Here is an 18306-nt window from a genome sequence, read left to right on the forward strand (position 1 = left end):
TGGATCCAAAATGGATAGCTTCAAAATGACTGCCATGGACACCACCCAGCTTGAAAAGTTTTCCCCCTCTCATATACTAATGTGCTACAAACAGGAAGTTGATATCACCAACCATTCCCATTTTATTTAGGTGTATACATATAAATGGCCCACCCTCTATATTCATGTATAATGGTATACTCTTTTAATACTGCTACGCTATTATGTGTTTTTCCGTTTTGCTAAATGTATATTTAACATTATATACTATTGTGCTGCTATGCTTAGGGAATAGGGTAAGTGCAGTTACAAAATTGGCCACTAGATGGGGCACATCATAGTTGTAGATAAAGTACTAGTATAGTAGGAAGCCAGTTAATTAATAGTTAATTTAGGAGGGGCTTACTGTAGGTTGAGCTGCAGGATTTCCTGAGTAATGGGGAGAAGGACTTGGGTACCCGAACCGTCCACAAGGGTTATAGGCCTTGGACGCCGCAGCAGTCACGTAATGTTAAGAAAGCAGTGATGCCCAGCCATCCAGGGTCCTTAGGACAGAAGAACAGTATTAAGCATCAGTGTTGCAGCAGTTTGGAGGAGAAGGAAGAAAGCGGTCCGGGAAGAGTACAGGGCGCAGTTTGTCCAATATGTGGCAGGTCATTGCATGGGCTGATGCCCTCCGATCCGGGGTGAAACAGACAAGGGAGTCCCCAAATACAGTGGGTCTGGACAAGGAGGATGCTGCAGTACCGCCGAAGGCGCTATTACCCCGTAATGTATTGGAGGACGTGGAAAGGAGTGTAGGGAAAGTTGAAGATACGTGTATTGTGCAACCTGTGATTGATGCTGTGAAATACTTGGATATGCTGAGAAATGAAAACAGTAAAGTTGTTCAGTTTCAAGTTAAAATGGAATGTGTCTCTATTCATGCAAAATCACCTGCAGACAGTCTTCAGTGGCACAGAAGAGAACTTGACGATGATGGACCTGAAGACACAGGTATGCTGACTAATGGAGGTAATTTCTATGTGACAGGAGGCCAGGGCCTAGAAGCCCTGGTGTCCTCGGCCATGACTACAGCCCTGTCCCTCCCTTACACTACTACCATCTACAATCCACTATCCCCATAGTAAAAGAGTAAGCTATGCCAAAAACATATAGTTACATAGTGAGAACAGTGTCCTTCTGGTTCCACCAAAGAATGGGAAAAGGGAAGGGTAAGGGTGCATCCATAATGCATGATCCAGTCTGCGAAAGTCTGATCGCGAGACTTGGTCAACTGGATTAACATTCGGAAAATATGTTCATAAGAATATATACCTTCAATTCTGTAATTTATGGGTACGGAAATTATTCTGACCTCTTTAAATTTTTCACTCTTTGTTTCATTGCAGCCATTTGGTTAATTCAAAAAACATAATTTTGTTTCTCATTAATATTCACTCTGCACCGCATCTTGACTGAAAAAAAATAGAAATATAGAATTTTTTGCAAATTTATTAATAAAGAAAAACTGAAATATCACATGGTCATAACTTAGTATACAGACCCTTTGCTCAGTATTGAGTAGAAGCACTTTTTTGAGCTAGTACAGCCATGAGTCTTCTTGGGAATGATGCAACAAGTTTTTCACATCTGGATTTGAGGATCCTCTTCCATTCTTCCTTGAAGATCCTCTCCACTTCTGTCAGGTTGGATGTTGAACGTTGGTGGCCAGCCATTTTCAGGTCTCTCCAGTAATACTCAATTGGGTTTAGGTCAGGGCTTTGGCTGGGACAGTCAAGAATGGTCACAGAGTTGTTCTGACACCACTCATTTGTTATTTTAGCTGTCTGTTTAGGGTCATTGTCTTGTTGGAAGGTGAACCTTCGGCCAAGTCTGAGGTCCAGAGCACTCAGCAAGAGGTTTTCATTCAGGATATCTCTTTACTTGGCCGCATTCATGTTTCCTTCAATGGCAACCAGTTGTCCTGTTCCTGTAGCTGAAAAACACCCCCATAGCACGATGCTACCACCACCATGTTTCACTGTTGGGATTGTATTGGGCAGATGATGAGTAGTGCTTGGTTTTCTCCACACACACCACTTAGAATTATCACCAAAAAGTTCTATCTTCATCTCGTCAGACGAGAGAATCTTATTTCTTATAGTATGGGAGTCCTTCATGTGTTTTTTTTAGCAAACTCTATGTGGGCATTCATATGTCTTGCACTGAGGAGATGCTTCCGTCGGGCCACTCTGCCATAAAGGACTGACTGGTGGAGAGCTGCAGTGATAGTTGACTTTGTGGAACTTTTTCCTATCTCCCTACTGCATCTGTGGAGCTCAGCCACAGTGATCTTGGGGTTCTTCTTTACCTCTCTCACCAAGGCTCTTCTCCCATGATTGCTCAGTTTGGCTGGACAGCCAAGTCTAGGAAGACTTCTGGTGGTCCCAAACTTCTTACATTTAAGGATTATGGAGGCTACTATGCTCTTAGGAACCTTGAGTACTGCAGAAATTTGTTTGCAACCTTGGCGAGATGTGTGCCTTGCCACAATTCTGTCTCTGAGCTCCTTGGCCAGTTCCTTTGACCTCGTAATTCTCATTTGGTCTGACATGCACTGTGAGTTGTGAGGTCTTATATAGACAGATGTGTGCCTTTACAAATCAAGTCCTATCAGTTTAGTTAAATACAGCTGGACTCCAATGAAGGAGTAGAACCATCTCAAGGAGGATCACAAGGACAGCATGTGACTTAAATATGTGTGTCTGAGCAAAGGTGAATACTTATGACCATGTGATATTTTAGTTTTTCTTTTTTAAGAAATTTGCAAAAATTTCTACATTTCTGTTTTTTTTCAGTCAAGATGGGGTCAGAATGAACATTAATGAGAAAAAAATGAACTTTTTTGAATTTGCCAAATGGCTGCAATAACACAAAGAGTGAAAAATGTAAAGGGGTATGAATACTTTCCGTACCCACTGTATGTATGATGAGACACAGGAGGAGCTTGTCTTACAGAGGTCTCATGAAGACAGCCCAAGTCCGAACATGGCATAAAGAGCCATAGAGTAGAGAGTCAGGACGTCCCTTTAAGGGTTTCATTAATAGATATCTCAAGTTACTGATCCCAACCAGGATTCGCTTCATGAGGTAGAAACACTCTCTAAAAGCAGCTTCCATCTTGGTAGGCTCAAGAATTCCATGCAGTCATATAAAGGAATGTCTAGTACTACTTTGCAATTCTCATGATCGGCTATCCCACCTCTGTATTGACCCTTTATGACATAGCTATTCAGTGTAGACCAACTCCTGGATCACAGCTATGCCCCTATCTCCATCACTCCGACATGTACAAGAAATATCACTAATTTTGTTGTTTCTCTAAAGATGATGACCACACAAGAAGGTCTGATTGTAAGATAACGTGACAAAGACTTGATGGTAGAAACAAATCTTTCCCATCATCCCCAGGCATGAAATATCTGGCAGTGTCCAGATAAAAAAAGTGCTCCTGACCTATGCTCCAGCCATACAGGTACTGCAATGGTCAAGGCTCTTCAAAGCTTAAGGAAATCCAAGTTTTTGCTCCAGGTGTTTGTTTCCATAGAAGAAAGAGTCGGGTTGTAGGGTGTGGGGGACTGAATGATCACACTTACATTTGCACAAACTTTGCCCTTTATGCCCTTCCTTGTTTGAGGGATGGCCAGTAGCTAATATGATGAGAGTGGGTCAGATCTGCAGGGAATCGCCCTTTCCATTCATCTATTCCAAAATGAAAGCAGCGGCTGTGAGGATATCACAACCTGGGATACACTAGAGTCTGAAGGCCCCGTCACACTAAGCGATATCGCTAGCAATATCACTATAATGTCACTGGTTTTGTGACGTAGCAGCGATATTGCTAGCGATATCGCTATGTGTGATACCTACCTCCTACCGGCTTCCCCGCTGATTATCGCTGATAGCGCGAGAACGGCCTGGGCCATTTCTCGTCGTCAGCTTCCTGCTGGGGCTTCCTGCTGTGGAGACGAGCGACGCGTGGACGCGGGCGGGAGGACGTCAGGATCGCCTCGTCTGACAGGTAAGTAGCGACCCCCGACCGTTGCTATGTCGCTGGTGACATCTGCCTGTGTGGCAGCTCACTAGTGGCCACTTAGCGATGCACTAGTTGCTGGGATCACTGGTGCTAAGTGTAACGGTACCTTTACTCATCATCAGTGGCTGCACCCAGCAGACTGCGGATTACACATTGTGTGAGCTTCAAACAGCGACATGTTTGAAATGCAGATAATTCCTGTATGACACAAGAAGCTCATTATGAGAAATGTCCTGGACCTCAGTGAGGCAACTGGAGCCTCACTGACCATGTATCCATGTATTCTGTAAGGTACACTACATCACTTCATACGGCTGATGAACTCCATGATATCCCTTCTGGTGCCCACCTTTCCTTATTTGCAGGAAGACACAAATAATCCAAGCTAGAGATGAGCGAACTCGAACTGTGAAGTTTGGGGTTAGTACCGGACACTTAGTGTCTGGTGCTGAACTCCGAACACGGACTTCTCCTGGAAGTCCATTTTACAGTTCTGAAGTCCGAGGAGAGATGGAGATTTTGTCCAGCTGCAAAGTTCGGGTCTCCAATGATTTCAAAGGGATTTGGACTAAAGTTCGGTCATGTACCAGAACCTGAATTTCAACAAGTCCACTCATCTCTACTCCTGGCCATAGAACATTCATTCTACTATACAACATCTCCATATTTGTCATTGTGACTCTTCCAGAGGTCCTGTGCAGTGACAATTTCTCCATGACCATCAGGAATCAAGTGCGAATATGGCCAATTATGACCAGGATATGATAGTACTACTCCGAATGGTAGCATTGAGCTGTCAGTACAGTACCCGATTATCAGCTACTGGAAACCAAATATATTTAATAACACCAAAAACATAATAACCCGCAGAGCACAAGGGTCGGGACTCACAATATAGAGGTAATCAGCAAATCATAATATAAAGGAGGATGGCAATAATCACCAAAACCAGATAAATATACTGTATGTATCAAGGAACAAACAGCGTCCTCACATCGACCTATAAATCTGCCTACTATCGACCACACCATCCATCTGCTCTTATGTGTCTATCCATTCACCCATCCAACTCTTCTTTCCACCCAATCACTGTATGTCCATTACATTTGGAATTTATCCATTTTTTGGAATTTATAAATTCACTTTTTATATAACTACCCACTTATACTTCATAAAAACGGAAGAGAAAATTTCCATCATACTTACATTTTAGGAAACACCTGTCTTTGTTTTCTGGAGCACCATAACAATGATGCTGATTGACCAATAACATCCAATACCAAAAAGAGCTGGACGGGCAAATCCAATAATAAAAAATGATGTACGACATCATCCTTGTATGGATTTTTAAATAAATGTATTTGGAATAAAGCTTGAAGGTTTTTTATTATTGGATGCGCCTGTCCACCTTGTTTTTGCATTGGATAATTACCCACTTATTCATCTTCTATTTACCTATCCACACATCTACCTAAATTCCATCTACCCATCCGTCTATTCAACTACCTCCCATCCATCTATCTATTCATCCACCCACCCATCCACTTCCTATCTGTCTATAGGGTGGGAAATTTATATGGATTCACCTGGGTGGGCCATTTATAAAGTTGGATCCAAAATGGCCACCATGGTCACCACCCATTTTGAAAAGTTTTCCCCCTCCCATATACTAATGTGCTACTAACAGGAAGTTGATATCACCAACCATTCCCATTTTACTTAGGTGTATCCATATAAATGGCCCACCCAGGTCTATCCATATAAATGACTCACCCTGTACTTATCTAATCTCTACATCCTATCTGCCATCCATCCATCTCTTAACTTTATAACCATCAATCCATCTACCGTACTTCCCATCTACCTACCTTGTCATCCATCCATCCTATATCTGCCTACGTAACTACTCAACCATCTACTTCCTATCTACCAAGTCACTCAGCTCCTATCTACAGTACCTACTTATCCATCCACCCATTTACTGTATCTTCTACGTGTCTACTTATTCAACCATTCATCCATTTCCTATCTACCTAGCTTTTACCTGCACAGCCATACCTCTATCAGTCCAGATAGGTATCTACTTACCTATTCATTTATACATCCACTTATTTATCCGTCTACCTCACATCTACCTAACGTTCATCAATCTCCTATCTGCCTACCTATTCATTTACTTCTAATCTGTCTTCCCATTCTCTTTCTCTCACCATCTCCTGTCCACCAGCCAACCCATAACATCTACTCATCTCACAGGGAACTACCTATCCACATGTTCACCTATCCATCAACTTATTTGGCTACTTCCTGTTAAAATGTTGATTCTTTCTATATCCATTTCCAATTTACCTTTCTATTTTCTACATCCTTTCAAATCTCATATATTCCTATGATATATATAGATAGATAGACAGATAATAGATAGATAATTGATAGATCTATAGACAGATAGATAGACAGATAATAGATAGATCTATAGATAGATAGATAATATATAAATAATACACTGTGTGCAGAATTATTAGGCAAATGAGCATTTTGCTCACATCATCCTTTTTATACATGTTGTCCTACTCCAAGCTGTATAGGCTTGAAAGCCAACTGCCAATTATGTAAATCAGGTGATTTTCATCTCTGTAATGAGGAGGGGTGTGGTCTAATGACATCAACACCCTATATAAGGTGTGCTTAATTATTAGGCAACTTCATTACCTTTGGCAAAATGGGTCAGAAGAAAGATTTGATGGACTCTGAAAAGTCAAAAATTGTGAGATGTCTTGCAGAGGGATGCAGCAGTCTTGAAACTGCCAAACTTTTGAAGCGTGATCACCGAACAATCAAGCGTTTCATGGCAAATAGCCAACAGGGTCGCAAGAAGCATGTTGATAAAAAAAGGCGCAAAATAACTGCCCATGAATTGAGGAAAATCAAGCGTGAAGCTGCCAAGTTGCCATTTGCCACCAGTTTTGCCATATTTCAGAGCTACAACGTTACTGGAGTATCAAAAAGCACAAGGTGTGCTATACTCAAGGACATGGCCAAGGTAAGGAAGGCTGAAAAATGACCACTTTGAACAAAAAACATAAGATAAAACGTCAAGACTGGGCCAAGAAATATCTTAAGACTGATATTTCTAAGGTTTTATGGACTGATGAAATGAGAGCCACTCTTGATTGGCAAGATGGATGGGCCCGAGGCTGGATCAGTAAAGGCCAAAGAGCTCCACTCTGACTCAGACGCCAGCAAGGTGGAGGTGGGGTACTGGTATGGGCTGGTATCATCAAAGATGAACTTGTGGGACCTTTTCGGGTTGAGGATAGAGTGAAGCTCAACTCCCAGACCTACTGCCAGGTTCTGGAAGACACCTTCTTCAAGCAGTGGTACAAGAAGAAGTCGGTATCGTTCAAGAAAAACATGATTTTCATGCAGGACAATGCTCCGTCATATGCATCCAAATACGCCACAGCATGGCTGGCCAGTAAAGGTCTAAAAGAAGAAAAAAAAATGACATGGCCCCCTTATTCACCTGATCTGAACCCCATAGAGAACCTGTGGTCCCTCATAAAGTGTGAGATCTACAAGGAGGGAAAACAGTACACCTCTCGGAACAGTGTCAGGGAGGCTGTGGTGGCTGCTGCACGCAATGTTGATCGTAAACAGATCAAGCAAATGACAGAATCTATGGATGGAAGGCTTTTGAGTGTCATTGTAAAGAAAGGTGGCTATATTGGTCACATTTTTTTTTTTTTGAATGTCAGAAATGTTTATTTCTAAATTTTGTGTTGTTATATTGGTTTACCTGGTGAAAATAAACAAGTGAGATGGGTATATATTTGGTTTTTACTAAGTTGCCTAATAATTCTGCACAGTAATAGTTACCTGATAAAACAGATATCCTCCTAAGATAGCCAAATCTAAAAAAAAACCCCACTCCAACTTCCACAAATATTAAGCTTTGATATTTATGAGTCTTTTGGGTTGATTGAGAACATAGTTGTTGTTCAATAATAAAAAGAATCCTCTCAAATACAACTTGCCTAATAATTCTGCACGCAGTGTAGATAAGGTCAAAAAGAGTTGAAGCAGCACACCATAATGCAATTGGGCTAATAAAGGGCACCTTACAACTACATTATGGTGTGCTGCTTCAACTCTTTTTGACCTTATATGCAAGGACTGGTATGTGCCTGTGAGGCTTTGCACCCTATTTTTTAACTGTGCTGTTCTTTACTTTGTTTTCTAGGTGATAGATAGATAGACAGATAGATAGATAGATAGATAGATCAATAGATAATAGATAGATAAATAATAGATAAATAGATAGACAATATATAGATAATAGATATATAGATAAATAATAAGAGAGATAATAGACAGATACTAGATAGATAATTAGACAAATATAAAATAGAGATAGACAGATAATATAAAAATAGTTAACAGATAATTAGATAAATAGATAATAGATTATAGCTAGATAATATAATATATAGATAGATAATAGATAGATTACATAGACAATAGATAGATAATAGATAGATAGTGTAGTGCAGCGGTGTCCTCACTGTGCAGTGAAGCGGCAGTGACCCAGGAGAGTCCCAAGTAAACACAGGTTTAATGTCCAAAACATGCAAACAAAACAAACGGTATCCTCTGCATCGCAGCTGGGAAAAAAGACAGTCCGTAAATGTGGCCGGATGCTGAGGGCGACAGCACCACTGTATAATGCCACGGGTGTCAAAAGTTTGCTCTGCTTGGTGCTGTGTTCCCTCACACAGGCTGAGCTTTTGCAGAGTCGTCTGCTCTGCACCTTGCAAACTCCACACTGACACACCCAAACCTCTGCTGTGGGGTTTTTACAAAGAACCTGTGGCCGTAGGCCACATGGAAAACCCGGCCCGGGGGAGGAAATGGACTGCCCCACTACCTTCCTGTTGTCCATTTCAAAAATAAAAGCCCATGGCAGTTTTTTATAATCTGCCTTCAACAAATAGCTTGCCCAAGACCAACACTCACTTTTATTCTGCATTGCAATCACAGCTATGCCCGTGACTGCACTGCACTCCCGCGGCCTCAATATACTTCTGTGCGCATCCTGGGGGGACACATATTGACCCTCGCATATAACACCGGTCACTGCCTCATAATAGATAATAGATAGATAATATATAGATAATAGATAGAAAGATAGATAGATAGATAATACATAGATAATAGATAGATAGCAACAATGCAGGAGTGGATGTGATTTCTAGCAGTAGATGGATAGATGAAGTGTCAGCTCACATGCCCAGTGATGATTACTATCCAGTGTTGTTCTCCCCACCATACACAAGCACTCCCGACTGTTTAGTGACAGCCATTCCCATAGTAATGGTGCACACCGACTTACTTGCTGCTCATTACTCGAGAATGACGCTTCTCCTGTAGCCGGATTGTTCATTAGAAACATCTTTTTCATGACCTGTTGCCTGAATTATATTTTCCCCTTATTTTCCTCTTTATTGCATCTTAGGGCTATTTTGATCATACAAAATAATTGTGTCTTGTTTCAGAGGCATCAGGCCTGATTTACCGTGCACAGGTCTGACAGGCGAGTCCAATGGGGTGTTAAACTGTTCACTTAATGCAGGAAAACAGATGCAGCCAGGGGCATGTGAATTAGGCTGCATAAATAATACACAACGTCATTATTGCAGCTCCTTCCAAAAGGACGACAAGGAAGGAACATGGCTGCAGATTTACCATATATGATATTCTGAATGGAAATGTGCAGCCTACAGGTCATGGGCCATAAAGAGGTCCTGAAAAATGGTTCACCTTTTCTCATGATTTCTCTAACAATCTGTGATTATTCATTCTTCAATTTAGTTTCATAGCAATCAGAGCTACAAATTCCCAAACAACAAAACTCTGCCTACCCTCAGCCAGCACTAAAGGGTGCTTATCTTATGTATTTTTGTACACAGGTAGCTCCCCCTAGTGGTGGCTGCAGACAGAACCTTATCATGTATCTCTGTATACAGGGAGCTCTCCCTAGTGGTGGCTGCAGACAGAATCTTATCATGTATCTCTGTATACAGGGAGTTCCCCCTAGTGGTGTCTGCAGACAGAACCTTATCATGTATCTTTGTATACAGGGAGCTCCCCCTAGTGGTGGCTGCAGACAGAATCTTATCATGTATCTCTGTATACAGGGAGTTCCCCCTAGTGGTGTCTGCAGACAGAACCTTATCATGTATCTTTGTATACAGGGAGCTCCCCCTAGTGGAGGCTGCAGACAGAATCTTATCATGTATCTCTGTATACAGGGAGCTCCCCTAGTGGTGGCTGCAGACAGAATCTTATCATGTATCTCTGTATACAGGGAGTTCCCCCTAGTGGTGTCTGCAGACAGAACCTTATCATGTATCTTTGTATACAGGGAGCTCCCCCTAGTGGAGGCTGCAGACAGAATCTTATCATGTATCTCTGTATACAGGGAGCTCCCCTAGTGGTGGCTGCAGACAGAATCTTATCATGTATCTCTGTATACAGGGAGCTCCCCCAGTGGTGGCTGCAGACAGAACCTTATCATGTATCTCTGTATGCAGGGAGCTCCCCCTAGTGGTGGTTGCAGACAGAATCTTATCATGTATCTCTGTATACAAGGAGCTCCCCCTAGTGGTGGCTGTAGACAGAATCATATCATGTATCTCTGTATACGGGGAGCTCCCCCTAGTGGTGACTGCAGACAGACATAGTCTGATCATTTAACACTTTGTTTACACAGGAGACTTGGAACCCTGCATCATAAAAGTCAAGCTTCAACGACTGTAGAGATATTGAGAATGAGTTGGGAAAGAATAATCTATTTAGATTTTGAGAAAGTTAAAATGGGGTTCAAGCCTACACATGAAGGTGTAGAAATTCACATCTGAATTCTGGAACATTTTTCTTGAAAGGAATACCAAGGAATTGCAGTTCATGTAATTCATTCTCCTTGCTGGACCAAAATTAAATCTATGGTTCTAATAGAGGGAGGATCAATACACAAAAATGTGACAGAGCTTTACGTTATTTTGAAATGCATAGAATTTCAGTAAAGTTGAGATTTCCTCATGTCCTTTTTTCTGTATCCAAAGCTTCTTCCAAAATTCTGCCTATTGTTATTGTAAACAGACAACTGTTTAGCACCGCCCCGTTGTCAGTCATGTGACTGAACAGCTCAGTATACAATAAAATGTATCTCACACTTGATTTCCTACAATGCTTTGCTCCGTTTAACAGAAAACATCAGATGTCTGAATTTTCTGTAGATTCACTACGAGATAAATGATATAAAGGATTTATAAAGTCACCCAGCACCCCGCACAGATTTGTCTGTTGGACATTATTGCTTAAAAATTGAGTTTTCCTTTAATCTAGCAAAGGTTTGGTTACAAAAAATATGGTATACAATAATATACCACATTTGTAGTATTTTATATTTTCAACATATAAGAGAACATGCACATGTTCACAGCACCATGGAATCAATGGCGCTATATAAATAAATATTAATAATAATAAATAATTGCGTTCCAGCTGTTGCAAAACCTCAGCCCTTAGGTTACCCTGAAGGCTTCAAGGAATTGTAGTTTAACAATATTTGGAGACCATTAATAAGAGTATGGGTGGTAGGTGTCTATACAGACCAATCAGATCAGTACTTTAATTTTTTAATGTGTGCTGAGATTTTCTCACCCAAGCTGAAAGTATATAGCAAATCATCGGTCAAGTCTCATTTAGGGGTCATTTTTCAAGTAAGAAAATCAAAAAGCAAAAATCTACTTTGTCTATTCACCTCCAACCCAATACTCAACACCTTACTGACCACCCCACAGATGACCCAACAGTCACCATTACCAATGCAATACCCACCACCTTACTGACCATGCCACAGATGACCCAACAATCACCATTACCAGCCCATTACCCAACATCTTACTGACCATCCCATAGATGACCCAACAGTCACCATTACCAACCCGATATCTTACATCTCATTGACCATCCCACAGATGACCCTACAGTCGCTATAACAAACCCAATACTCAAAACCTTACTGACCATCCCACAGATGACCCAACAGTCACTATTACCAACCCAATATGCAACACCTTACTGACCATCCTACTGTTCATCTCATATAGGCACCAACCATTATCAATTCTACTCCAAACACCACAATGACCATGCCACAGATCAAATGTCCACAATTAATATCCGACAGATGAACTAACCACATAATGTTGTGCCCAGCCTAATTGGTGGGTTCATCTGTGGCCAACTCACCATGTACCAACCATATGCTCAACATCAGTGAACAGTTTACACATCAGCCACCTATCAGCCCTATGGTCAATACCAAACTGACCATTATATATTGGAACCCATCAATTACCAACTCTGCGCCCAATATCACACTTACCATAGCACATATGAACTGACCAGCTATTAATCCAGTGTTCAAAACAGTAACCGTTATAATACAACAACCTGCTCACCCACCACTTATCAATCATCATAAATATTAAACCACTTCCATCAACCCACTAACATCGTAACAATCTTACAAATGATTACACCACTTATCAACCCTTTGCCCAACATATTGTTCATCTAGGTGAACGAACCATATAGCATTCCTGTCCCAATAGCATCCTATCCCACATATTATTTTACCACTTATCACTCTTGCATCTGACAACACGGTAACTATCCCAAATATATACTTACCACCTGTGACATCGGCGGTTATGCCCGCCGATGCCCCTTTTGCTGCGGCGGCCGCTGCGGCATCCCCTCACCTGCGCGCTCCCGCCCGGCCACGCGCCCGCCGTCAATTCCTCTTCAAATCTGCTCCTGCTTCCCGCCCCCTGGTTCGCGCTCGCCGCCGTCTTCCCTCTCTCTCCCATAGTGGGCGGCGCTGAGAGTCGGGCTTGGTCTCCCCTGCAATGGGCGGCGCCGAAGGGCGGGTTTGGGTGACGCACATCCTGGGCTTGCTGTACTTCAGGCGTCCTCGCAGTTAGGAGGACGCCTGATGATCGTGTAGTTTTCCTGCACCTTCTGGCCTCTACAGTTCTACTGTAGCTAATCCGCGTTCCGCCTGATGCTCCCTGTCTCCTGCTTCCTTCCCTCCCAGCCTGCCTGCGCACTGTCTTCCATCCCCGGTGCCGTCCTCCGCCTTCTGCCCGCCTAGGTCTTCCCACGTGCCTGCCTTCCGTATTGGTTCTGTCCTGTTCCTCTGGTCCCTGCTCGTTCTACGTACCATTGCCTTCCCCCTCCTTCTGTCCGTGGAGCCGTCCCTCTTGGTTCCGGCTGTCGCGCCTCCGTCCTCTGTGGTCCTGCCCCAAACGATCCCTGTATAGGGGTCGGTCTTCACCTGGTGTGCTCGACCCTGGGGCTCCGGATCCGCGATCCAGAGGGTCCACTCTCTAACTTAGGTACCCCCTAGCATTACACCACCCATAAAGCCTATGCCAAACACATTGATCATCATATCCCACAGATGAACATACCAGGCATCAGTGTCCAATAAAATACTGACCATCTCCCCTAGGGGTTCCCACTTCATCCGAAGCATGTAACTGACAACGAAGACCATTCTTTATATAAACCAATCACTTACCAACCCAGTGCAAATTCATTTTTCCTGTCCTGTTTGAGAGAAAAACCCAGGCAGATCTATATTTCAGAAAAATCGAAGTCAATAGCAACAAGATGCAACAGGGTTGGTATAGTGTTTTGTAGGAACTTCATTTTCTAAATAGTACCATTCAACAGGAGGCAAAACCTGGTGTGAATGGGGCCGTACAATGATAATGACCAAGCCACATGTGAACCCACCACTTATCAAGCCTCTTCACCACCCTATATCGGCTGTAACCTGCCAAACCTGTCCACAACACCAATCATTCTACATAGAAACCCTGTGCTCAAAATACTGGTCTCCACCATTTACCATCTGATTGCCTACAATTGCTGACCATTCCTAATATGAATCCACCGTCTATTAACCCTGTCCAAAGGAAACTGATAATTCAACTGGTATAAACAACCAAGAATCACCCCATATATGAACTAGTCATGTATCACCCTTTTCCTAGCACACCGAAAGTCCCCATATATTGGCCCACCACCTTTTAAATGTCACCAACAATAATCATGCTTCATATAAACCTTGTGCCCATCAGATTGGTCTTCCACCATGGCTTCACCACCCACCTAGTCATTGCCCACAAATTCTGACCACTCCTGATATAAGCTCTCAACCAATCAAGACTTTTATCAAGAGATTGATTTTCCAACGGGTGTAACTCACCAAAACCAACCCACAATTTATCACCCCTTTTCCCACCACGATGAGCCCCCCATATATTGGCCCATCACCGGTAAAGCCTGTCCCAACACTAAATACTTTACATATAAAACCTGTGACTTACGCATTAGTTTTCTGGCTTGACATGCACCTCCACCATTGCCCACTCATATAGAGCACTCATGAAAATAATCCACCAGCTGTCAACCCTGTCTTCAAGACACTGACCATTCAACGTGCATAAACCACCAAGAGCTACCCCATATATGAACCCACCACTTATCAACCCTTTTCTCAACATACTGACAATCCCCATATATTGGCCCACCACCTGTCAAGAGTGTCCCCAACACTAATCATTCTAAATATAAACCATAAGCATAACACACTGGTCTTCCATAATGACTTCACCACCTATCGGCCCATTACCTACCCACACTGGCCACCTATAATTTGAACCCATCATCTATCAACTCTAAGAGATTGACCATCCAACAGGTATAACTTACCAAGAACCAACCTACCTTTTATCCAACCTTTTCCGAGCACAATTACCACTCTCATTTATTGGCCCACCACCTATCAACCCTGTCTCTAAGAAATTGCCCATCCAACAGGCATAAGTCACAAAGAATCCACTCACCATTTATCAAAGATTTTCCCAGCACACTGACCACCCCCATATATCGGAGCACCAACAGTCAAGCCTGTCCCCAACAGTAATCACTCTTCATATATACCGTGTGCCCAACACATTGGTCTTCCACCATGTCTTAACCACACCAATACCCACACACAGTAATGATATAAATGCAGAAATTATCAACCCTTACCACTTTGCCCAACAAGTCACAAATCACCCCATTTACAAAGTGACTCCAACACGTCTACTAAACCTAAAACTTCCAGCCTTGTGTTTTAAAGAACTTAGGTAATTAAACTCCAAACTCTGAAGCCATAAATCACTGTGATCAGTGGCACTGAATTAGCCGACTAAGTACTATTTAGTTAATGTTTGTACATGACCAGGGTCTGTGGATCCAGTAGCCAGTCTAGGAGGCTCCGGTGGCTAGATTGCATGGTGCTCATTATGTAGCAATGGTCTGAGAGCCTTCTATGCCTATAAAGCATCAGATCTGGAGTCAGAACACAAGGCAACAGCTATGATACATAGAAACGATTGTACACAGTGATACATATACATCGCTGCTATACAAAAATATACCAAAAAACACACAACACATGCCAGCAAGCAAATAGCAAAGACAGCAGTAGACCACAGGGCATGGGGTCTGGAAGCCTCATCCTAACAAAAGGGATTATTCTATCTGACCCCATGGAAAGGCTTCTGCAAATATGCATTCATAGTATAAAATGCATCCATTAGAAACATACTCCATTGTATTGAGAGTCTATTTCCTACTGCATAAGTCAATGCAATATATAAATCCCCCTCCCCCATTGCAAATGTTCATTCTTAGAAATGCCAGTCGCAAGAGAACCGAAACACTTAATAGGAAAATAAAGGGTCACTTACCTGATTTTCTCCATCTCTGCAGCAGAGGCCTAAAAGAAATGAAACAGGAGTCTCATATGAATGATAGGAGCTTCAGTCTTGAGATTTCTGCATAGCCCAAGCCTTATTGATGTTTCTTTCCCTCGTCTCTCTTTAAGCGAATGTGTAGAGAGCGACAGTGAAGGGAATCACATCTGCATTAGCAGAAAATAACATTGAACGATTAACTCGGGAGCAAAATCCGCACTGTGCAGAAAAACCATGTAAGAGCCACGAGCCAAAAGCAGCACAATGACTCAGTAGTAGAGCAAAGACTGAATAAAAAAACCACACAGCGAAAGGGAGAGAGAGAGGGAGAGAAGGCAAGTAACAGGTTTACTGCTGGATTGCTAGAGGGGAAAAAAAAGTTGAAGCATATTGTCTATGAAGATGATGAACCCGAGCAGTAGAGTAAGGCTGTGTGCACACGCTGCGGATTAGGTGCGGATTCATCCGCGCGGATTTTGTAAAATCCGCAGGTGAAACCGCAGGTCAAAATACCTGCGGTTTTACCTGCGGATTGCTCTGCGGTTTTGCCCTGCGGTTTTTCATCTCCTCAATGGAGGAGATGGCAAACCGCAGGGGAATCCGCAAAAAGAATTGACATGTCAATTCTTTCTGCGGATTGAAAACCGCAGATAATCCGCGCGGAAAATTCCGCACCGTCTGCACTGCGGTTTTTGATTCCCATAGGGAATCATGCTACTGTACACTGCAGCAAAAACTGCTGCGGGTCCGCAGCGGCCAAAACCGCTGCGGAACCGCAGCAAAATCCGCAGCGTGTGCACACAGCCTGATAGTCCTGCTCTATAGATAGTTGGGAATTGTAATATCAGAAAAAAAGCTAATTCCAGAGGTGCAAGCAGAGGATGTGTCCCGTGTGGTGTAGTATATAGAGGATGTGCTCTGTGTGGTGTAGTATAAAGAGGATGTGTGCCGTGTGGTGTAGTATATAGAGGATGTGTGCCGTGTGGTGTAGTATATAGAGGATGTGCTCTGTGTGGTGTAGTATAAAGAGGATGTGTCCCGTGTGGTGTAGTGTATAGAGGATGTGTCCCGTGTGGTGTAGTATACAGAGAATGTGTCCCGTGTGGTGTAGTATATAGAGGACGTGTTCTGTGTGGTGTAGTATAAAGAGGATGTGTCCCGTGTGGTGTAGTGTATAGAGGATGTGTCCCGTGTGGTGTAGTATACAGATAATGTGTCCCGTGTGGTGTAGTATATAGAGGACGTGTCCCGTGTGGTGTAGGATATAAAGGATGTGTCATGTGTGGTGTAGTATATAGAGGATGTGTGGTGTTGTCAGGAAAATATGAATTATTTTCCCTTGTGCGGATTACACATCCAGAACTGCCTGCTGCTCCACTTCCCATTGGTTTGTGTAAAACTAAACTCCACATGTAGCCCCCGCTCTCTGTTGTGGGCAGGCAGCCCCCTCTGTCTCCCTCTGTGAAATTCTACTCCCTCCCCCTCCCTCTCTCTCCTTTGGAATTTCCAGTCGCCGTTTCCCTCAGGTAAATGGTCTTTGCGTAATGTGAGATCATGATCTGCCAGCTCTAGCAAGAGCTGAAGATTCCCGCCAAGAATTTCTTTGTTCCTATCCCAAACTACTCAAAGTCAAATTTAATAACTCCCAGTAATCCTAGAAATATGAAAACTGGATTTCTAGGATCTGGGCACGCATGGCGGCGTTTTGTGACCGTTAGGTCCATCAGAAACCTGGGAAATGAATTTCTGCCCCCCCCAGTAACACGCAAACATACCGTGTTTGGTCTCAAAGGAATGGCAAATTTGCAGGGAAAAATATTATGCCCCTATCTCCTCCCCTTTATCGACATGTCATACCTGTGACTGAGATATAGTAAATTAATATGTTCATCATCCCTTTTTTTTACCTGTTTGTACATATTGTATTTTGTCACTTTTTGTAATATCTTTTGTATTTTTGTAAACACTGCTGATATTTTCTGGCGTAAACTTATAAATTTACTAGCTTTGTTCTTTTTGCTCTATGACCTATCCGACAGGTACTCCGTGCAAATTTCTGCTACCTGGGGTTGGTTTCTGACCCGATATAGGCTTAGGTAACGAACTTTGCTTGTATCTAATGAGGAACTAGTGGCAGCATAGCGTTTTGGTGTATTGGGGGATCCTAGCAGTGATGGATAGGAGGTTCATAGGTGTATTCCCAGCCTGGGACTGGTGATATACATACCGCCCTTACTGCAGAGCGTCCCAATAGCCAGTACGTGACTGGGCAGCCGTTCTGGCAACTACTTATCCTAGGTGCAGTTCCCTGACTGACCTAAGGGTAAGGGGTCACCAGAGAGCTGCAAGTTCCTAACTGGAACT

At 42.8% G+C, this 18306-nt stretch overlaps 1 protein-coding gene across 5 annotated transcripts in view; it reads right to left on the reverse strand.

Moving 5' to 3' along the window:
* BEGAIN (brain enriched guanylate kinase associated) overlaps positions 1-16267 on the reverse strand; it is a 293257-nt gene extending 276990 nt beyond the window's left edge. For 3 of the 5 annotated variants that reach the window (XM_073577987.1, XM_073577984.1, XM_073577982.1), the window contains exon 1: positions 15937-16265. In XM_073577987.1, coding sequence (XP_073434088.1) covers positions 15937-15950 — 14 coding nt within the window. In that variant the 5' untranslated portion in view covers positions 15951-16265. Of the gene's footprint in view, positions 1-15936 lie in introns of all 5 variants that reach the window. The other 2 variants (XM_073577981.1, XM_073577986.1) reach the window with 2 other exon arrangements.
* Positions 16268-18306: the final 2039 nt, after the last annotated feature.

Source organism: Dendrobates tinctorius, unplaced genomic scaffold (assembly GCF_039654945.1).
Source record: "Dendrobates tinctorius isolate UK_male_01 unplaced genomic scaffold, ASM3965494v1 ptg000058l, whole genome shotgun sequence".
In the NCBI taxonomy this organism is placed as follows: domain Eukaryota; kingdom Metazoa; phylum Chordata; class Amphibia; order Anura; family Dendrobatidae; genus Dendrobates; species Dendrobates tinctorius.